The 19,590-nt window shown below is 41.7% G+C and overlaps 1 protein-coding gene and 1 pseudogene across 1 annotated transcript in view; both read left to right on the top strand.

Moving 5' to 3' along the window:
• Positions 1-292: 292 nt before the first annotated feature.
• Positions 293-983, top strand: LOC102505956 (annotated as a pseudogene).
• Positions 984-7,177: 6,194 nt separating this feature from the next.
• The window catches only part of FBXO3 (F-box protein 3), a 31,117-nt gene continuing 18,704 nt past the window's right edge, over positions 7,178-19,590 (top strand). Inside the window, 3 exon segments of the mRNA XM_006195055.3 lie at positions 7,178-7,329; positions 11,387-11,476; positions 13,366-13,529. Of these exon segments, the coding sequence (XP_006195117.1) occupies positions 7,226-7,329; positions 11,387-11,476; positions 13,366-13,529 (358 nt within the window). The 5' untranslated portion in view covers positions 7,178-7,225.

Below are 19,590 nucleotides of genomic sequence, written 5' to 3'. Positions count from 1 at the left end.
GGAAACATCAAAAATGTATTACATGCCATTCTGGTGGTCATTACTGTCAAATAATTCTGTAATATTGGCTTTAGTTTCTTCTTTGACCAAAGCGGTTTTTAGAGGATATTTTTATTTATTTGCTTTTTGAGGTCAAAATGATGGGGCTTTTGAGGTTCTACATTATTCATTTTTGATTTTATTGTATTTGGGTCAGAGAATGTGGGTCTCCTGTACTACTATACCGGGAACTCAGTGTTTTGTCTGTAGTCTATTTTGAGAGCCATTTAGAAATAGGTGACAAACTGTAAAAATGTTTGCAGTGTGGGAGAAACCGCCTGCCTCGGAACAGCAGCAGTACCTGGGCCATCGAGGGTTCTCTGGCCTAGTGTTGTATCCACCTGTCTACAGCACGGGGATTATTTTTGCAAACCTCTTCAAGGTCTTCTTTGGCAAGAAAGCAACGCGCATTCTCATGATGGGCCTAGATGCTGTGGGAAAGACCACCATCCTGTACAAACTGAAGCTGGGTGATACTGTGGCCACCATTCCCACAATAGGCTTCATCATGGAGACCGCGGAGCACAAGAACACCAGTTTCACCATGTGGCACTTGGGCGGCCAGGACAGGATCCGGCCTCCATGGTACCACTACTTCCAGGCACACAAGGTCTCATCTTTGTGGTTGACAGCAATGACAGAGAGTGCGTGAAAGAGGCCGTCGAGGAGCTCATGAGGATGTTGGCAGAAGATGAGCTCAGGGATGCCATTCTGATCGTGTTTGCAAACAGACAGGACCTCCCAAATGCCATGAATGCAGCCGAGATCATGGACAAGCTGGACCCACACTCTCTGTGCCACAGGAACCGGTACATTCAGGCCACCTGTGCCACCAGCGGGGACGGGCTCTATGAGGAACTGGATGGTCTGTCCAATCAGCTCCAGAACCAGAAGTGAGCTATGCTCTTCTCTCCTCCCCTCTCACTCCCTCCTTCTACCCTGGCTTTTCTCTCATGTGGCAAATGTGCCCCTGTGGTGTGAGTGCCAGGAGCTGTCTCCATGGTTGGTCACAGTGTGCTTCACCATACTGTAAATGTGCAGACAGCCTGCAACTGGGTTTTTAATTTCATGTAAATAGTTTTTGTTTCCAATGGGGCAGTTTCTGGTACTCCCATGCAATATTACTCAGCTTTATTTTTTAAATTGCAAAAAGAAAAGCAACCCACTGTTCAGTGCTGAGAAGGGATTTTAGGCACATGGGTCATCCAGGAGTCTCTGGGTGCTCCTCCTCTGGGCTTTGGATTTGTGTTGAGATCCATTTTGGTGGTTGGTTTTTAACCCAAACTTGGTGCATTTAAAAAAATAGTTACAAATACAAAATAAGGAGAACACTTGAACACATAGAAAGGAGAAATGTGCCTAGTGTAGGTTCTGCCGTAATGGCCTGAGCCCAGTCCACCAGTGGTCTGTTTCCCGCTGGGAACGTGAGATGGGGCAGAACCAGCCATGATCCATTGTGCGTGGTCACAATAGGGTCCCTGTGATCTGCTCTGTCTCGGGTCACCCCACACACTCATAGCATTTGTGCTTGTATTTGTGCTTATATAGCTGCCCAGGAGATGGGCTGGAGGCTGCAGCCACTGCTTTCTCTCGGCCTTTTGCTGGGTCAGCACGGGCACTTGGGTGGGAATGCTCTGGCTGGAGCGGAGCCCTGCAGCCCCCCTTGCTGGCCTGCCCCGGGCCTTCTGGGGTCTCACCGGCAGAAGTGCGGGCAGTCATCTTAGAGCCCCAGCCCCTCGGAGCCCCTGTCTACATGTGCTCTCACTCCCTCAGCCTGCAAGGGTCAGATTTGCCGTCGAAAATGATAACCTCTACTTTTTTCTTTTGTAGTTAGACAAACACTGAAGAAGCTGGAGCTGTTAAATTTTATCTTGGGGAAAACCTCAGAACTGGTTTATCTGGTGTCATGGAAACTCTTACTGCTTTCAATACACAATTAAGTAATCAACTGTTTTGTATACTTGTTTTCAGTTTTCATTTCAACAAACAAGCACTGTAGTTACAGCTCCTAGAGTAAAATCTCTTAACTCTTTCAAAAAAAAAAAGTTTGCAAATTTGACCCAGCAATTCCACACCTTAAATTTACTACTATGAATGTAACTGAAACTATTCCAAAAAATGAATGTATAAGACTATTGATCACAATGCTGTTTATAGTAAAATTGGAAATTTCACCAGTTAGTTTTGGCCATGACTGTGTTTCTCTGCGTAGACTAACTGGTGGAGATTAAATACTCTAACTTCTCTTTTCTCCCTGCTTCCCCAGGTGCCAACCAATGCTTCCCACTGGCTGAACCCAACCAGAAGCCAGAAGACAAGGGGACCCGGGCGAAGGAGTTCATACAGATCAGCCTCCCAGGGCACAGAGCCTAAAATAGGGCAGAGACTGATTTTTCCCTCCTTCCTGGAGAGTATCCCCCACCACTCACAAGAAAAAGGGATTGGCCCATCCAAGCCCACATACCAGGCATCACTGTTTCAGCCACTCTTTATAATGTCTATCAGAACCTGCAGGAACAACAGTGGAAAAACTGACCTGTTTAAGCCTCAAAAGGACACAGTAAGACTCCAGACACTAGTGGCTTCCCCAGCCCTAAAGGCTACAGAATTGGCAGATGGTGTTATCTGACACCCTGGCCTATTTAATAATTTGTATGAGAACACTGCATTTTCTCTGTCCTTGGTAGGACACATTGTTTCAATGACACCATCTGTGCAAACTTTGGGATTACAGGCCATTCTTGGCACATCCTCAGTATTCATCATTTTAGAAGCCACCAGTAGGGGACACTTTATATGTGTTCAATCAACAGGTCCAGTCACTATCCACGCAGAAAGTTCATATTAATTATACAGGCTGCAAGAAAACAAGAAGCAATGTTCTGGAAAAACAAAACAACAGACATTTGCTTGGTAAATGCAGGAATATTTTAAGTCTCGCCTAAGGGAAGAGCAAGAGACCAAGTCTGAGATTCTAGTCTGCATGTCTGCTGGAACTGTGCATTTAAATCTTTTACATCCATTCTAGGTTTCTCACTAGTCATGGGTTTGTCTGTATTTTGCTTCACAGGAACAGCTAAATCCATTCCAGATTTTTGTATCAACCCATCAGGCTGGCTGCCTTTCTGAGCAGCAGTGGCAGCCCCTAATCTCCCTACCACCCCGCAATTTTATCCTTCTCCCTGCTTTCAGCCATAAAGCAGAAGCATACTCTTAAATTTTCCTGGGCTCTGCAGAGGCAGGCCTCCTTCTGACCAATCAATATTAGCCTTTTGGCAGGTTTTTCTTTTGGACGATGCACCTGTTTGGGGCAACTGGTGTCTGGTGGTTCCATCCTGGTCCTCCCACCCCAGCATCTCCTGGGCTCCCAGATGTTGCGGCTATCTCACCATCACTAGGAGAGCTGACACCAAGACTTGTGTGGACCAGTCCCAGGCCTGCCCTGTGACCTGACAGGCCCCCTTGAGACTCTCCTAAGAACATTTCCTGCCCTCTGGGAGGCCCAATTGGACAAGACTACTTCCCAAACACTTAGCATGAGACAAAGTGGAGTGTGACCTTCATGCAGTTACAGTTCGTGGGCCCAGGACACACACCATCAGGCCATGCAGTGTAAATACAAAATATTGGGGCAGGGTCTAAAAAGCAGAGAAGGAGGACAATGCACATGAACCACCCCCCCACCTCCTTACCCTCCCACCCCAGCTACTCCTTCACCCCCCTTCCACCAACACCACCCGCTCCCATCTCTCTCCCAATCTCAATTGACAGTTTTCATTGTTCCACTGGCAGGTGCATCTAGGCTGGGCAGGAGGAGACTGGACACATCTCAGAGGGTGCTCAGTAGAGAGTGGCCCTAAACTATGGAGGTTCACACATGGGGGGTGGGGCACAACTAGGCCACCATTTAGTAGGAGCCGCTGAAGCTCAGTATCTGGTGACTGCCTGTCCTGCCTCCCAGCAAACTCAGCTCTGCTGATGCAGCTAGTTGCTAAACTATGAAAATGAGGGAGAAAATGAGACTCCAGGGCCATGTGGATGTGTGTCTCCCCAAGCAAACAGGGAGTGGATCTCCCACCTTCTAAAGAGTAATTGCATCAAAGCAGGAACAGCACTGTGTTCATCTCGATCCGTTACAGTCCGGAGCCCAGACCCTTGCATGTGTTAAGATACAAAAGGATGTCTGAGGGATTTGGGATTTTCTGGAACAGCCAATAGGAACCTTGAAGCCGATGGAGCAACGATGTAATTACCTAGAGGTAGGGCATTGTGCACTGAGAACTACTTGCCATAGACCACAGTGACACTGAGGTTCTAAAGAGAACATGTAAGTATATTTCTTTCTCAGGCATTACCTATTCCTATTCCTGAGAGAATAGAGAAATCTTTTTCTTTTTAATGCTACCCATGAACTTTTCTTCCAGAACCTTGTGCTTTTTGATCTACCATAGGAATATTAATGACAAGCAAATACTATTTTGGTGAAATCCTTCCATGCCCTTTATTTATTTATTTAATTTTTCTTTTTTTTTTTTTTTTTTAATGGAGGTATTGGGGATTGAACCTAGGAAAACCACTGAGCTACACCCTCCCTCATCCTTCCCTGCCTTTAGAGACTAGCTTCCAAAACAATTGGCAGACTTGGAGGGACTGTTTCTCCCACTCGGGCACAAAGGCTATGGAGCCCTTGCCCTTAGCCTTAGTCCAGGGGATCCGAATAGCCACATCCTGGCTCCCTCTTCCTACCCTGGTCCAGCCATTATTAGGGGCATGGAGGGTGGTAACAGGAAGCCACAGCCCAGGAAAGGGCTCTCCTCCATCCTGCTCACCTGCATTGCTCCCCTAACCTCCTCTACGTGCTTCACACCATGTTGGGGAGAAAAAGTGAGACCACTTCCCCAGGGAGGCATGGGCTGTCACAGAAGGGGCGGGCAACCTGATGGCACTTCCCAAGGTGGGAAGTGGCAGGGGATGACAGCCCAGGAAAGATGGAGGATGGCAGGTGCTCTGAGCCCAGCCAGTGGGAGAAGTAAGTCCTCTGCCTGAGCGCCTGTCAGATCTTTAGGGAAAAAAAGATAAGCATTTGAAAAGACAGAAAAACATGTATTTAAGTGCATATTTTTTCCTTTTGTCTTAGGCTCCAATATGGGTTGCACATCACTGTGGGATCCTGTTTCTGTTTTAAGATTTTGTTATTTTGCTCATCATGGGGTTTTTTGCATTAATTTTAATTTTTTAAAATATTGCATTAAAATATTATTCATCTTGACTATTGAGGGGTGTTTTGGTACCCCCTTAAATTTTGAATGCTTCTTGCCTCACCTTAATCCTGGCCGTGACAGGGTAACTTCATACTTTTGGTCTTCTCATTAGGTCATAACTGGACCAAATCCAAAGAGAGGGAAAATGCAACGGGACAACAGAAGCAAATGCAGTCTTTAACAAGTATTTAAAGCAAGTAAAGTAGCCCATCTGGGTGAGAAATAGAGACAAACATTAATTAGGATTAAATGCCTTTATAAGCATTTATCTGTATTAACAGGTATGGTTCCCTTGTAAACAGAAATGACAGTTCTGTCTTCATCCATTCAACCTGAATTTAAACTTTCTACTTGTCGAATGCCACGCTAGGCTCTGGGATTACAAGGATGAAAAAGACTGAGAGTTTACACTCTGGTGAGGGAGACAAACTGGGAACAACTGACCTGAATCCAATTCAGTAAATACTCTAAATATGTGCAGAAATAGTTTGCAAGTACAGAGACGTAAGCAGAGGGTTTTGTTTGTTTCAGTTTTGTTTTCTGCTGGTTGAGTCTCGTTTGTACTGTGGGATTTTTGTTTATGGAGGCGACTGAATGACGATATGCAAGGTCAATGCCGTGGAAAGGAGATTTTTACTACTTACTTTTCCCTAAAGAAGGGGGTCATGCAGGGTCCCAGTGGAAGCATCAGATTTGGGTCAGAAGGCAGAAGCAAGAGCAGGAGGAAAATTTAGGCCAGAGCCTTTATTAGGGTTTGCACTGGGTAGGGCACAGTAAACAGCTTGGGACTTGCTAGTGTGAACAATGAATAGTGGGCTTTGGGCTATAGGAGTGTTCTCTTCTTGCCTGGTACCTGGTGGTCCTGGGATGACTGAATTAGGACAGGGGAAATAGTGACTCGGTGTGTGAGTATTAGATAAAAGGGGTGATTGGCTTGCATATGAGAGCTGTACTCCAAATAAATTGGTGTCTTTAGGAATTAGCTAGCCCTGGGAAAACGCAATCTCTCTCCAGCTAGCAAGATTTTTAGAATGTCAAAACATCATAAGATACAGAAAATAAAGAACATGATTAATACAGTGGTGGGGGGTTATAAATATTACACAGACCATAAATATAAAGCATTAGTGGTTAATAGTATGGTGAATTGAAGAAGTGGAGTGTTTCGTTGTTGGGGCATGGGGTGCTAGGGGGAGAATCATTTCCACTTTTCCAAGGAGTTGGGAGAAAACTTTCTCCAGGATACAAAGAAGTTTGGAAAACTTAGCGACGGGTGTATGTATAGACTTGGGAAATTAACATTTGTTGAATATCTAGCCAGGTACTCTACACAAGCAAATCTTTATTGGTATCCATAAACCACTTTAGAGGGATAGTCTTAAGAGATGAGTAAACAAGCTGATAGAATTTAGGCTGGGCGACGAAGGCTGAAGAAAGAAATGAGGGATTTCTAGGTCGGAAAACGAAGAGAAGAGACGGATTTGGGGGCCAAGGGCGGAGAAAACTTATTGTGAGATTTGGGGCCACGCTTGGAGAATACTGGGTGTAAAATTTCGCATGAGGGCTGGAGTGACTCGGGCAGATGTGGTAACAAGGGCTCAAAGGCTCCGGGCTGGGCCAGTTTAGGTGCTAGAATGAGAGGAGAGAGTCCGGGAGATCCAAGGGCGAGCTCGCGGACAGCGGGCAGAGTTCACGTAGGTCGGCGGAGCGGGTATATGAGGTGCAGAGGAATTCCGGCGCGCTGGCGCCAGGCAGGCACGGCGGCGGGCGGAACCTTCCAAGGAACCGCCCCCAGGCACGCCCTATGGGCGGGGCTACCCTGTCCGTTACATAACAAACCTGTGCGAGCGGCTGGGGAGCGGCTCGGGCGGTGGCGGCGGGGGGCGGGGCCGGGGCGGGGCCAGGCCTGCACCGGACCAGGCAAGATGGCGGCCGTGGACACCGAGTCGGCGCCGCTGACCCTAGAATCGCTGCCCACCGACCCCCTGCTCCTCATCTTATCCTTCTTGGACTACCGGGACCTAATCAAGTAATGGGATGATGCGCGTGACACGGGTGTGGTCATGGGTGGGGGAGGAAGCGGTAAGGCAGGAAGGACTGAGGCCCCGCTCGCCGACGGGACCCGGACTCCCGCGTCAGCCAAAAGGTGACACCGGGGCCGCCCCTGATCCTGCAGAGCCCCTCGGGGGCCGGGGCGAGACGGGGGCAGAAAGGGCCCTGCTTTGAGGTCGTCCTCCCGTCCAAGGCCCAGGCCTGAGGAGCGTCGAGAGCCCTCTCTCCCAGGCCTCGGCGAGGCCCTGTGGGAAGCGGGGAGGTACTGTTTCCCGCTCCCGCCCCGCGGACCCCTGCGCCCTGCACCTGCCGGCCCTCGGGGTCTTTGCCGGATTTGGCCAGCCCTGGCCACTTTGGAAAGGTCCTCATCCGGGCCGAGTCCTCTTCTCTGCCAGGGTCCCGGACCTGCGGAGTCGGGCGCCAGAGTGGGCAGGTGAGATGCCCGAGAGGAGCCAGGCGACCCTCTGAACCTTGAGGTGCGACTTCTGCGGCAGCATAATATCTCGCAGGGCGCACTTTCGGACTTCTATGCGAGATGATTGTTTTGCTTTCAGCCTCCCGGCTCACGGCTGCGTGTTGGATTTTGTGTTTTGGTACTGACTTCCGGTGGTGCGATACAGGTGACCATCTTCTCTCCTGTACGCTTTGGGTTTCCCACATTACTGACATCTATTCCAAAAATAAACACCAGTTGCTGGTAAGAGTGGTTAAATGCTAGTTCCTTCAGCGCTTGGGGCTGCTGGGGATAGTGGAAGAAATGGCGCTGTTTACACCCTTGACAGCTAGTGGCATGGCTCTGCCTTTCTTATGCCACCGTGTATCTTTGCAGAGGAGGCAGAGTCGCCCTCTTAAGGATGGGTAGCGAGATTTCGTTTTGTCTTTTGGATTAACCATTGGATTGTAGCCATTTGATGATTGTGCCTTGTGTTGGCAGGCATCCTTTTAGAAATACAGGCTTCTAGGAATTACTTGTAGCTGTTGGTTGATCTAGCTAAGTGGTGACAGAGGGAAAACTCCAGTTTCTGGCTGCTATCTATATTAGTACCTGTAACACTTTTATTTTTCTAGAAAACAAATTTTTATCTGCTCAGGCTTGTTCTAAAGCAGAGAAATAAAGTTTATCTTTTCTTCGGAAAAGTCTCTTCTAGCTGTTTACTCTTTTCATCTGAAATATTCTGTTGATATAGTCTCTTAGAAATCTAACACATACACACCCCCTTTTGATCTTTGGGCTACATTGCTCCCAGAGTGATCTAAGAGCTGTCTGCCATCCTCCTCAAAAACCTATAATGCCCCTTGTTTACAGATTATAACCTTTTAAACTTCTGGGAGCATTTAAGGCCCTCATTATTTGGCATAGTCCACTCTAGCCAAGTAGACCTCTGCCAGCATACCACAACTTGTGGGGTTTTTTTTGTTCTGTGGATTAAGCTCTTGACCCTATCTGGAATGCCTTGCTCTCTTTTCTCAACTTGGCAAAATGGAATTCCTTTAAGATGCCCTCTCCTGAGTCCTAGCTCTACCTTCTTCCTTCCTCTGCCTGTTTATTCACCATACCAAATAGATTATGCATTTCTTAAATGTAGAAACTATGTTTACCTTTGTTGTCACCATTTATTCAACTGATTTTTTCTTTGAGTGCCTGCTATGTGCCAGCCTGTTAAATGTTTGGGATATACTAGTGAACAAGACAGATAAGGCCCCTCTCAAAAGCTTACAGTCTAGTTGGGAAAGACAGAAAAAACAAACATGTATAATTACAGGAGCTGCTATGTGCTATGAAGGAAATAAACCAATTGCTCTGTTAAGGAATCTGTTCAAATTGGAAGGAGCTGCCATATATGAAAGACAGCATATGAGCAGTCTTGGCAGAAGGAACAGTGTTTTCAAAAGATGACTGGACAATAGCATAGCCTGTTGGAGGAGCTAGAAGACTGGTGTTGCAGGAGGTAGGGAGTGACTCACAGGCAGAGTAGCTTGAGAAGAGACTAGTGAGATCATGCAGGACCAGGTGCGGAGATCAGATTTTATTTGAAATGCTTTAGGTAGTCAAAGTTTTAAACAGAAGTGACATGATCCCTCTAAAATGTTTGTGGAAGTGAACTGAGTTGAATACCGTATTAGGATTCTTAAGAGAAACAGAGCCAATAGTGTGTGTGTGTGTATGATTTATTATAAGGTATTTGCTCGTGAATTACTACGTGAGAAGTCCTACGATCTGCAATCTGCAAGCTAGAAGCCCAAGAGAGCTGGTTGTATAGTTTAAAGGGCTGAGAGCTGGAGAGCTGATGGTGTAGATTCTGGTCTGGGTCTGAAGGCATGAGAACCAGGAGCGCCAAGGGCAGGAGAAGATCAATGTCTCAGCTTAGCTGTCAGGCAGAGAACAAATTCAACCTTCCTCTCCCTTTTTGTTCTATTCATGCCCTCAATGGATTGGATGATGCCCACCCACATTGGGAGGGTCATCTGGCTAATTTAGTTCACCTATTTAAATGCTAATTTTTTCTGGACAGACACATCAAAAAATAATGTTTAACCAGCCATCTGGGCATCCCTTAGCCCAGGCAAGTTGACACAAATACCATTGAATTTTATCTACAGAAAAGTTTCCTGTGTACCACAACTTCTTTCCTGCACTATACACCCAACTTTGTCGAGTGTCCTGGCCATTGCTAAGCTGTGAAGTTTGGGGTACTTATTTGCTGAACTGGAATGGGTTGGATTGGATTAGTCCATTGGGATCATTGTATAATATAAAGGGCATAGTTTGAATCTCCTTCTCCTTTCCAGAGTGATTTATTGTGTATCATTCATAACCCTTAACCCTCTATGTATCCGAATTACATGTGACACTTTTTAGATACACACTTGCCTGCGGTACAGATCTCACCCCATGCAGACTTGAGTCAGAACCTCTAGAACAGTAGATCTCATCCTTGATGTGTATCACAATCACCTTTGGTGCATATTCCAGACAATCTTTTATGTTGTTAACACTTGAGACAGTGGAGGGAGAGAGATGAGAAGAGGAAATGGACTCTGAATTCCCCAAACTGGAGGGATTCTTATATTTGCAACTGTTAGTTTGGGCATCTCCTGAGCTTGGCAGATGAGGATGAGAATGTTTCTGTAAAATCTGAAAAACAAATACAAAGGCTCTTCTATTTACCTTCAGTTGTTTTTTGACATGTCTCACTCATGGCCTTCACAAACCCCATGTGATTGAAGAGTCCCTTAATTGATCAGCTATTGCCCAAGTGAGATCTTTCAATACCTACTTTCTCTAACTTGTGATTTCTCTTCTAAAAGGATAGAAATCTATTTTTTAAAAAATCTTAGTTTCATTCTTTTGCAAATTAATTATGTAGGGTAGGATTTACAGGATTGGAGCACTATTGTATTAGAAATCTCTGTATAATAAGAAAATCATTTGTTTCTGACATTCCATGTCTTTGAGCAGCTGTGGAAACTGAATCAGAACTGTTGTGAATCTGACACCTCTTATAGGTGGGCTTTCCAATAGCTGCTGTAATTAAAAAGTGTTTTGGCTACAATATTTCTTTCCTTTAAGAAAAGAATTAGAACAAACCAAAGATCTGTGTATTTAATACAAATGTCTCACAGATCTTAAAAAGAAAAAAGAAAAACGACTTTATTTACACTTGAATAACATTTCTTTCTATATGTAGAAATGAACTGCTCCAATAATAAATATAGGAAAGCTTTCTGATTTGAAATGAACTCTAATGGTTTATATGTTTTATAGACTTTTGTATGAAAATTTCAGTTGTAGACACTTTGGGGTTTATGTATGAACTCAAATAGTTAAGATTTTACTACTCACAAGGTAATTATACTAGCTAACATGTTAAACAGGTTTTAGAAAATACTGTTTCGCAATTATAAGGGTAGAAAGTGGAAAATAAGAAAAGCAAAAGGAATAAAACAAAACTTAACATTGAATATTTTCATCTTTATTTTAAAATTATTTTCCTGTTTTCTTTTATTCTAAACATGAATCTGGTTACTGCCAGTTGTTGCTATGTCAGTCGAAGACTTAGTCAGCTATCGAGTCATGATCCGCTGTGGAGAAGACATTGCAAAAAATACTGGCTGATATCTGAGTGAGTATTTGGGAAACATGTATTCTTGAATTTGGCCCTTGGCTTCCACAATGCTAGTCTAGCCTGATCCTCCTCTCTGACCCTTGTCTCTTTGTCTCCTTGGATGGCTCTTCTTGTGCCTGTCAGTAAATGCAGGTATTCTCCAAGCTTCTGCCCTCTGCTCACTGCCCTTCTCCCTCTGTGAAGTCTCCTGTATGCACTCTTGCAGTCTGTGGAGACTCCCTCCATGCTTCTAACTCCCAAACCTGAATGTCCACCCCTGTCTGTACAACTGTTTTCTGGATCCTTCCTTTGGATGGCCCATACGGTTCACTGAATTCAGTAAATGCTAATAAATCTGACAGAATAAAAAAGTGTAGATGACAGAAGGTGGGAGTTGGAAAAGGTGAAAGAAAGGGTAGGATTACTAGTATCTTTTTCTTAGATTGAGGGGAATCATAGTGATGAAAGTTGGTGAAGCAAGAAGTAGAGGTTTAAATATATTATTTAAAGCTGCAAGCTACTTGATAGAACTAAAAATTAATAGCAGACCCACCAAACATTGGGAGGAGAAAGAGTAGGGAAGAGGGAATTTTAAGTATTGCTGTATCCTGATCTTTATACTTTGGGGTACCAGTAGCTAGGTGTAAACTTGATAAATCAAGAACTAGAGGCATAAACATTTAGAATTGTAGAGATTACTTCCAGAAATAACTGAAGTTTCCTTTGAGGGTTTGGGCTTAGAACAGCAAACTGCCTAGTTTTTCATCATATGTTCTTTGATATTTTTTGGTTTCACTAACATACGTATATTATTTAGATTAATAAAGAGATACTTCCCTTCCATCACTGCCCCCGCCCCCAAAAAACACACATGGCACACAACACCCTGAATTGTTCTTTTTTCTATCCCTAAACCTGATCCTCCTGCATTCATGTCTTCATTGCAGTGTTGTCCATCTGGGCATCCAAGCCAGAAACAGGAATCATCCTAGTTCTCTTCTCTCCTCTCTCTATATTCATTCAGTTACCAAGCCTTTCTCATTTTAGCCCCTGTACATTTTTTGAATCTTTCTACTCATTTCACCTAGCCACCACATTTTTAGTTCAGTTAATCATCTCTTAACCAAGAGTGCCGCAAACCCACCTACCTCATCCCTGTGCCTCTGGTGTACACCACTCCCACACCACAGCCACAGTTCTGTTCTTTTAACTCTCCTGTGAAAACCCTTCAGTGGCTCTCCATTGTCTACAGGATAAGGTCCAAGCTCACTAGTATATTACCTTAAGGCCCTTTCTAGCTGCCTTATCCTGTACCACTTCTGACTCTTAAATTTATACTTCATTCTTTCTCTCTGATTAGACTGTATGTTTTTTTGAAGACCAAAAGTGTGCCTTATTTTTAATGTCCTCATTGGCTAAGTAGACAATAAATGTTTGTGGAATTGTACCAAATAGAAATATTGAATTATGTGATTCCTTTGTTATGCTGTGATTCTCTGGCTAATCTAATGTAGGTAAATTAGATTAGTATTATTGTATCATTAGATTCTAAATATTCTCTAAAATAGAGAAACTACATATATGTTTTAAAATATTATAGTTAGCATGTTTTTAGGAGTAAGCTGAAATTCATACCCCATATACAATTCACATTATATCTTATTAAGGATTAGAACACTTGGAAGAAAATAAGTCACTCACCATCCCACCATACCAGCAATAACTCTTGTTAAATTTTGTGATGTACATACCACTTTTTGCTATCTAGTCTTCCCTTGTAGCTAAAATAAATGAAAAGGAAGACAAATGGAACCACAGATTCCTAATAAAGTACATTGGTAAGTGTCTGAAATATATGCTAATTTCATTTCAAAAGATTTTTAATCTTACTTTTTAAATCTACTTAGGGAAGAGAAAACACAGAAGAACCAGTGTTGGAAATCCCTCTTCATTGATACTTACTCTGATGTAGGAAGATATATTGACCATTATGCTGCTATTAAAAAGGCCTGGGATGATCTCAAGAAGTACTTGGAACCCAGATGTCCTCGGATGGTTTTATCTCTGAAAGGTATTGGAAATGCACGGTCTCCCTTCCCCATTTTAGTTACTATGGTATAAATAGCTTAAATAACTTTGGGTTTCTATCATCTATGCTGGTCTGTGCTAATCCAACATTATCTGCTGTTCACCATTCACATTTGGACAAGGAAATAGAAAGCCTGTATTGCTAAAAGGACCCTGGTCCAGCGCTTGCCCTGTTTTTGCCTATCTCAGGATCCACATGATTCTTTATTAGAAAGGAAAGCTGAACTTTTTTTATCCTTATATTTGTTTCACATTATAAAAAAAAACTATTTATTCTAAAACTGCTTGAGGATAAATATTGTGATTTCTTTTAAAAGACCTTTTTTTTGTAATTGAAAAGTTGCCTGCTGTGTCAGCCATCTTCCCTATTTTCTGTAAAGTGTTTATTTGACAGTCTAATATTTGGAAAGACCAAATATCACAGACTTGGTCTTTAAACATGTAAGAGCAGCACAGGGTAGGGAAAACTTCCATCCCTGTTTTGATATTTATAGAATAATGAAAATTAAGACTTGAACCAAGGTCTGTTTGACTCCAGAATCTGTGTTCTCTCTCCTATTATTGTCCAATTTTGGCAAGAAATATTAATAAGCTATTTCCCATTGCTTGAATTTTTAACTTATGCCCAAGAAATACATAAATGGATTGCAGATATATTGCTGCTTATCTGCTTTAGCCTCCAAATTTTTTTCAAATTTCTCCACTAAAAGGAATTTTATATGTGTTTTGGTTTTGCTAAGCTGAAATTGGGATCAGTTCTTCTCAAATGTATTCCTTTTGAACCAAGGTCTCTTTTGAAGTGGCATTCTTTTTACATGTCATATTTCTGCTGCAAATATGAATGCGAATATGAATTTCATACAAATCATGATTGCATGACCAGGTACTTAAAACTGAATTGCTAGGAGGTAGAAGAAAGAATGATTTGGCAGAGAGAGTAGAGCTTTGAAGGAAAGTATCCTTGATTAATATTTTTAATGGCTTTTTTCTTGGAAGAAAATAATAGTATTATCTACTTGGTATGTAGTGTTAAATAATTTCAAGAGGAAAATAATTCTGAAAATAGGTATTTGGAGGTAATAAGTAAAATAGGTAAGGGTTTGCGGTAGCTATTACTTACTAAACACAGAGCTAGGCACTAAGCTAAGTACTTTGTATTATTGCATTTAAGTTGCTAAAATTCTGTGAGGATAGGTAATTGCTATTCTCATTTTATAGGTGAGGGAGGCATAAGAAGCTAAGTAAGTTGTGTGCAATCACAAAGCAAAGTCAGAGCCAGGATTTGAATGTAGGGCTGACTCCAGAGTTGTGGTCTTAATAGCAGCTGAAGGGAGAGGGGACCTATCCTACATTGTTCAGAATGTCTTAGGACTCTTAGAGAGCTAGTCCAATATTAGGATATTTGGAATATGAGAGTGTAGACATGGTTCTCCTTTGAGGCACAGAGCTACCAGGAAAGGAAGAAACTTAAGGATACATAACAGCTTCTTCCTTTTTTCTTTTTCTTTATCTGCCCACCCCCACCCCACCCCACATACACTCAGTTTGGTATCCTCAGGCTCCCTGCTCACTGCTCTGTACCTGGTGGTTGGAGGTGAGGTTGTCAGAGAATTCTTTGACAGCTCCCCCTGCTTTACTCCCAGGTGCCAGTTCTCTGGGGTCTTCCCCATGAGTTGGGATAGGATAAAGGCTTTGATATCTAGAAGCTGGGGATTCTGGAAATGTAGGCCTAGGAGTTTTAGGATGGAGTCAGGAACCTAGCTACTCAAGAGCCATAGTCCCTGACTTGGTTTCGAGGTTGTAGAGATCACAAATAGGAAGGAAGCTTGGAAAGCAAATAGACATTGGGCTTGGGAAAATTTTTTGAAGTATCTTGAAATCATGATATATTGACATACCTTCTACCAATCTATCTAATGGTATATATCATGTATCTTTGAATTGCATATTAACCTTAAGTGTTGGCTTAGACTTTTAGAGCTGGAAAGGACTTTGGAGATCATTTATACCCGGATTAACAAACTTTTTCTTTGAATGACCAGATAGTAAATATTTTAGGCTTTAGGGGACAGATGGTCTCTGTCACAACCACTCAGCTCTGCTGTTATGGCAAAGCAGCCATAGACAGTGCAAAACCAAATGTGTGTAGCAGTGTTCCAAGAGAACCTTATTAGGAGAAACAGGCGGCAGGCTGGGACTTGGCCTGCAGGCTGTAGTTTGCCGATACCTGGTTTATACCAGTCCCCTCATTTTATAGGTGAAGGAATGGGCTCTGAGAGTTTAGGTGACTTTTGCAAGGTCCCATAACCAGTAACTAACAGAGAGCTCTAATCTAGGTTTCTTGGCTCCTTTTCACTGCTTCCTCATATAAGTAGGCCAGGGGCAAGGAAAGTAAATGAATACTCGTTGAATGCCAATAAAGCATTTTATTAAGTACATGAAGCTTATTTAATCCTCAATGTAATTCTCTGAGGTAGGTGGTATTATTATCTTCTATTTTGCTGATGAGGAAACCAGATAAAAGAGGTGAAATAACTTGCCAGGGATCACAGTCAGTATAGTTGTCCCTTGGTATCCTCAGGGGATTGGTTCCAGAACCAGCTGAGGATATCAAAGTCCGCAGATGCTCAAGTCCTATTGTTGTAATTGGTAGAGCTGTTATTTCAGCCTGGTCTGTCTGGCTCCCAAATTCTATTATAGTAGAACGCACCTTTAAACTTTGATTTCACTGTGTTGTAAACACTGTATTGTCTTTTGCTTTGTTTGTTTGTTGTTGTTTTACTTTTTTTTTTGTCTTGCTATAGCTTTTCTTAATGTTGCATGTTAAATGTCCAATATGTAGCACTAACTATATAAAAGTTTCTTTCCTCATTCACCTTCTGGTTCAGGCAGCATATTCAGCTTGTTTTCTTTTGTACTAAACTTTTTTTAGTAACCTTTTTATTTCGTAGTAGTTTTAGATTACAAGACAGTTGCAAAGATAGTACAGAGAGTTCCTGAGTTCCTGTACACCCCTCACCCAGCTGCAGTTTCCCCTAATGGACCACCCTGTGGGACATTTGTCAAACTAAAGTCTTCATTGGGATATCACTATTAACTAAACTCCATACTTCATTGGGAATTCATCAGGATTTTCCATCAGTGGAATCCTTTTTCAATTCCTACATCCAGTCCAGAATACCACATTGCATTTAGTTGTCATGTCTCCTTAGGGTCCTCTGGTCTGTGGAAGTTTCTCATTTTTTTCTTGCCTTTCATGATCTTGACAGTTGGAAGGAGTACTGGTCATGTATTTTGCAGTATGTCCCTCAAAGTGACTTTTTAAAAAAGTATTATTCATGGTTGACTGGAGTAATGGGTTTTCAGATTACCACCAAGGTGAAGTGTCCTCATCACATATCTTGGGGTATGTGATACCCACAGGCTATCACTAGTGATGTTGACCAACCTGTAGAAATGTGTACAGATCATAAGTGAACAACTCAGTGAATTATCACACTATGGACATGCCCACTGTAACACCCTTCAGGTCTAGAGGTAGAGTAATTACGTGTGCCTAGAACCCTCTGTCTTTCTCAGGGATGACCACTATCCTGATTGCTAATGCCACTGAGTAGTTTCCTCTCTTTTTGAACTTCATATATTTTGCATGATTAAGTGTGTATTTTGTGTGAATTATTTGTTTCATTTGTTAGATTCAGTTGTGTTGTGTGGTAACAGTAGTTTGTTCATTTTTGTTTGGAGTGTAAATAGTCCATTATATGGTTAGACCATAGTTTATATATTCATTTCACTGTTGATGGATATTTGGGTTACTTCTAGTCTTTGGCTATTACAAATAATGCTGTAAATCATTATTGATGTACTTATGAACTTATTTCTATCAGATAAATATCTAGGATTGAGTTTGCTGGGTTGTAGAGTGTGCTTGTATTAAATTTCAAAAGATACTGTTCATTTTCCAAAGTGGTTTTATTACTTCACATTCCTACTAACACTTTAATGTTGATATTCTTTTTATTTTAGCCTTTCTGGTGGTTGTGTAGTGGTGGTTTTAATTTGCATTTCCTTGAAGATGTAGAATAATGACAGTTTTATCGCTAGTTTTCCTATCCCTAAATGCCTTTTCTTTATTTTTCTTGTTTTATTGAACTGGCTAGAGCCTTCAGTACGAAGCTGGATAGAAATGAATAGGGAGCATACTTATCTTTCTGACTGCAGAGGGAAAGCTTTCAACATTTTTCCTTTAAAGATGATGTTTACTGTCAGTTTTTAGTAGGTACTCTTTAGCAGATTGAAGAAAGCTCCTTCTGATCCTAGTTTGAGAAAAGGGTTTTTTGTTTTGTGTTTTAAGTGGATACTTGAATTTTTCAAATGCATTTCCAGCCTTGTGGTTATCATATGACTTTTCTACTTTATTTTGTTAGTGTGCTGAATTATATTGATTGATTTTCTGAATGTTAAACCAACTTCTCATTCTTGAAATAAATTTACTTTGGTTGTCATATATTATTTTTTTTATATACTGTTGGATTTTATTTGCTCGTATTTGGGGTTTTTACTTCTATGTTCATGAAAGAGTTTGGCCTGTAATTTTCCTTTCTTGAGATGTTCTTGTCAGGTTTTAGTATCAAGATGTTGCTGGCCTTGTAAAAAGATCAGGAAGTGTTGCCTCTTTTTCTGTTCCTTGGAAGAGTTTATGTAAGCTTGGTCTGATTTCTTGCTTAAATGATTAGTAGATATACTACTGAAGCCATTCAGTCCTGGAGTTTTCATTGTGGGAAGGTTTTAAATTAAGGATTCAATTTCTTTATCAGATGTAGGACTACTCACATTTTCTACTTAGTCTCATGTCAGCTTTGATAAGTTGTGTTTTTCTAGGAAATTGTTCACTACATCTACATTTTCCAATTTATTGCCATGAAGTTTTTCAAAATATCTTCTTAGCTTTGTAATGCTTGCTGGATCCATAGTGATTTCACCTTTCCATTTCTGATACTATTTGTGTCTTCTCTCTGTAATTCTTGATCAGTTTTGCTAGGTAGGAGCTAATCAATTTTATTAGTATTTTCAAAGAGCTGTCTTTTGCCTTTGTCAATCCTCTCTATGTTCATTTCTTATTTCATTAATTTCTCTGGTTTCTTCTCCTTGAATTTACTTTGCTGTCACTTTTTTCCTGGCTTGAGATTATCACTTAGATCATAGATGTTTTCAGCCTGTCTTGTTTTCTTCAAATGCATTTAGGCCTGTAAATTTCCCTTTAAACATAGCTTCACCTTCATCCCACAAGTTTTAATATGTTGTATTTTCATTAACATGCAGTTCAAAATATTTTCTGATTTCTTTTGATTTCTTCTTTGACCCATGGATTATATAGAAATGTATTGCTTGATTTCTAAACATTTGGGGCTTTTTTTGTAATCTTTTTAATATAATTTATATTCTAATTCCACTGAGATCAGAGAATATACTCTGTATGATTTCAGTCATTTGAAATTTGTTGTGATTTGTTCTATGGTCCAGCATGTAATCCGTCTGGGTAAATATTCCATGTACACTTGAAAAGAATGTACATTTTGTCATTATTGCCATTTAGTGCTATATATATGTAATTAGGCAAAAACTGTTGATCATGTTCAGATCTTCTGCACTCTTACTAGGTTTTTTGGTCTCCTTGTTCTGTTAGTTACTGAGAGGTGTGTTAAAATTTCTCACTATGGTAGGCAGAATTGAGAGAGTTCCCAAGATTCCCATCCCTGGTGTACATTCTTGATACAATGAGAGCCTCCCCTTGAGAGAGTGAGTGGTGCTGTGGATATAATTGATTTCAGTCCTGTGATTAGGTCATATTATATGACAAAAGTGAAGGGGTTTTGCAAATGTAATTAAGGTTCCAAATTAGTTGCATTAATCAAAAAGGAAATTATCTTGAGCATGGCCTGACCCAATCAAATGAGCCCTTAAAAAGAACTGGGCCCCCTAGAAGTCAGAGAGATTCAAAGCAATGGGTGTCTTTTATCTTGGACATGAATAAGCAAACTGGC

The sequence above is a fragment of the Camelus ferus genome, chromosome 10 (genome assembly GCF_009834535.1).
Source record: "Camelus ferus isolate YT-003-E chromosome 10, BCGSAC_Cfer_1.0, whole genome shotgun sequence".
Taxonomy (NCBI): domain Eukaryota; kingdom Metazoa; phylum Chordata; class Mammalia; order Artiodactyla; family Camelidae; genus Camelus; species Camelus ferus.
The sequence above is the reverse complement of the archived record's forward strand: the minus strand, read 5'-3'. Positions and strand labels throughout refer to the sequence as shown.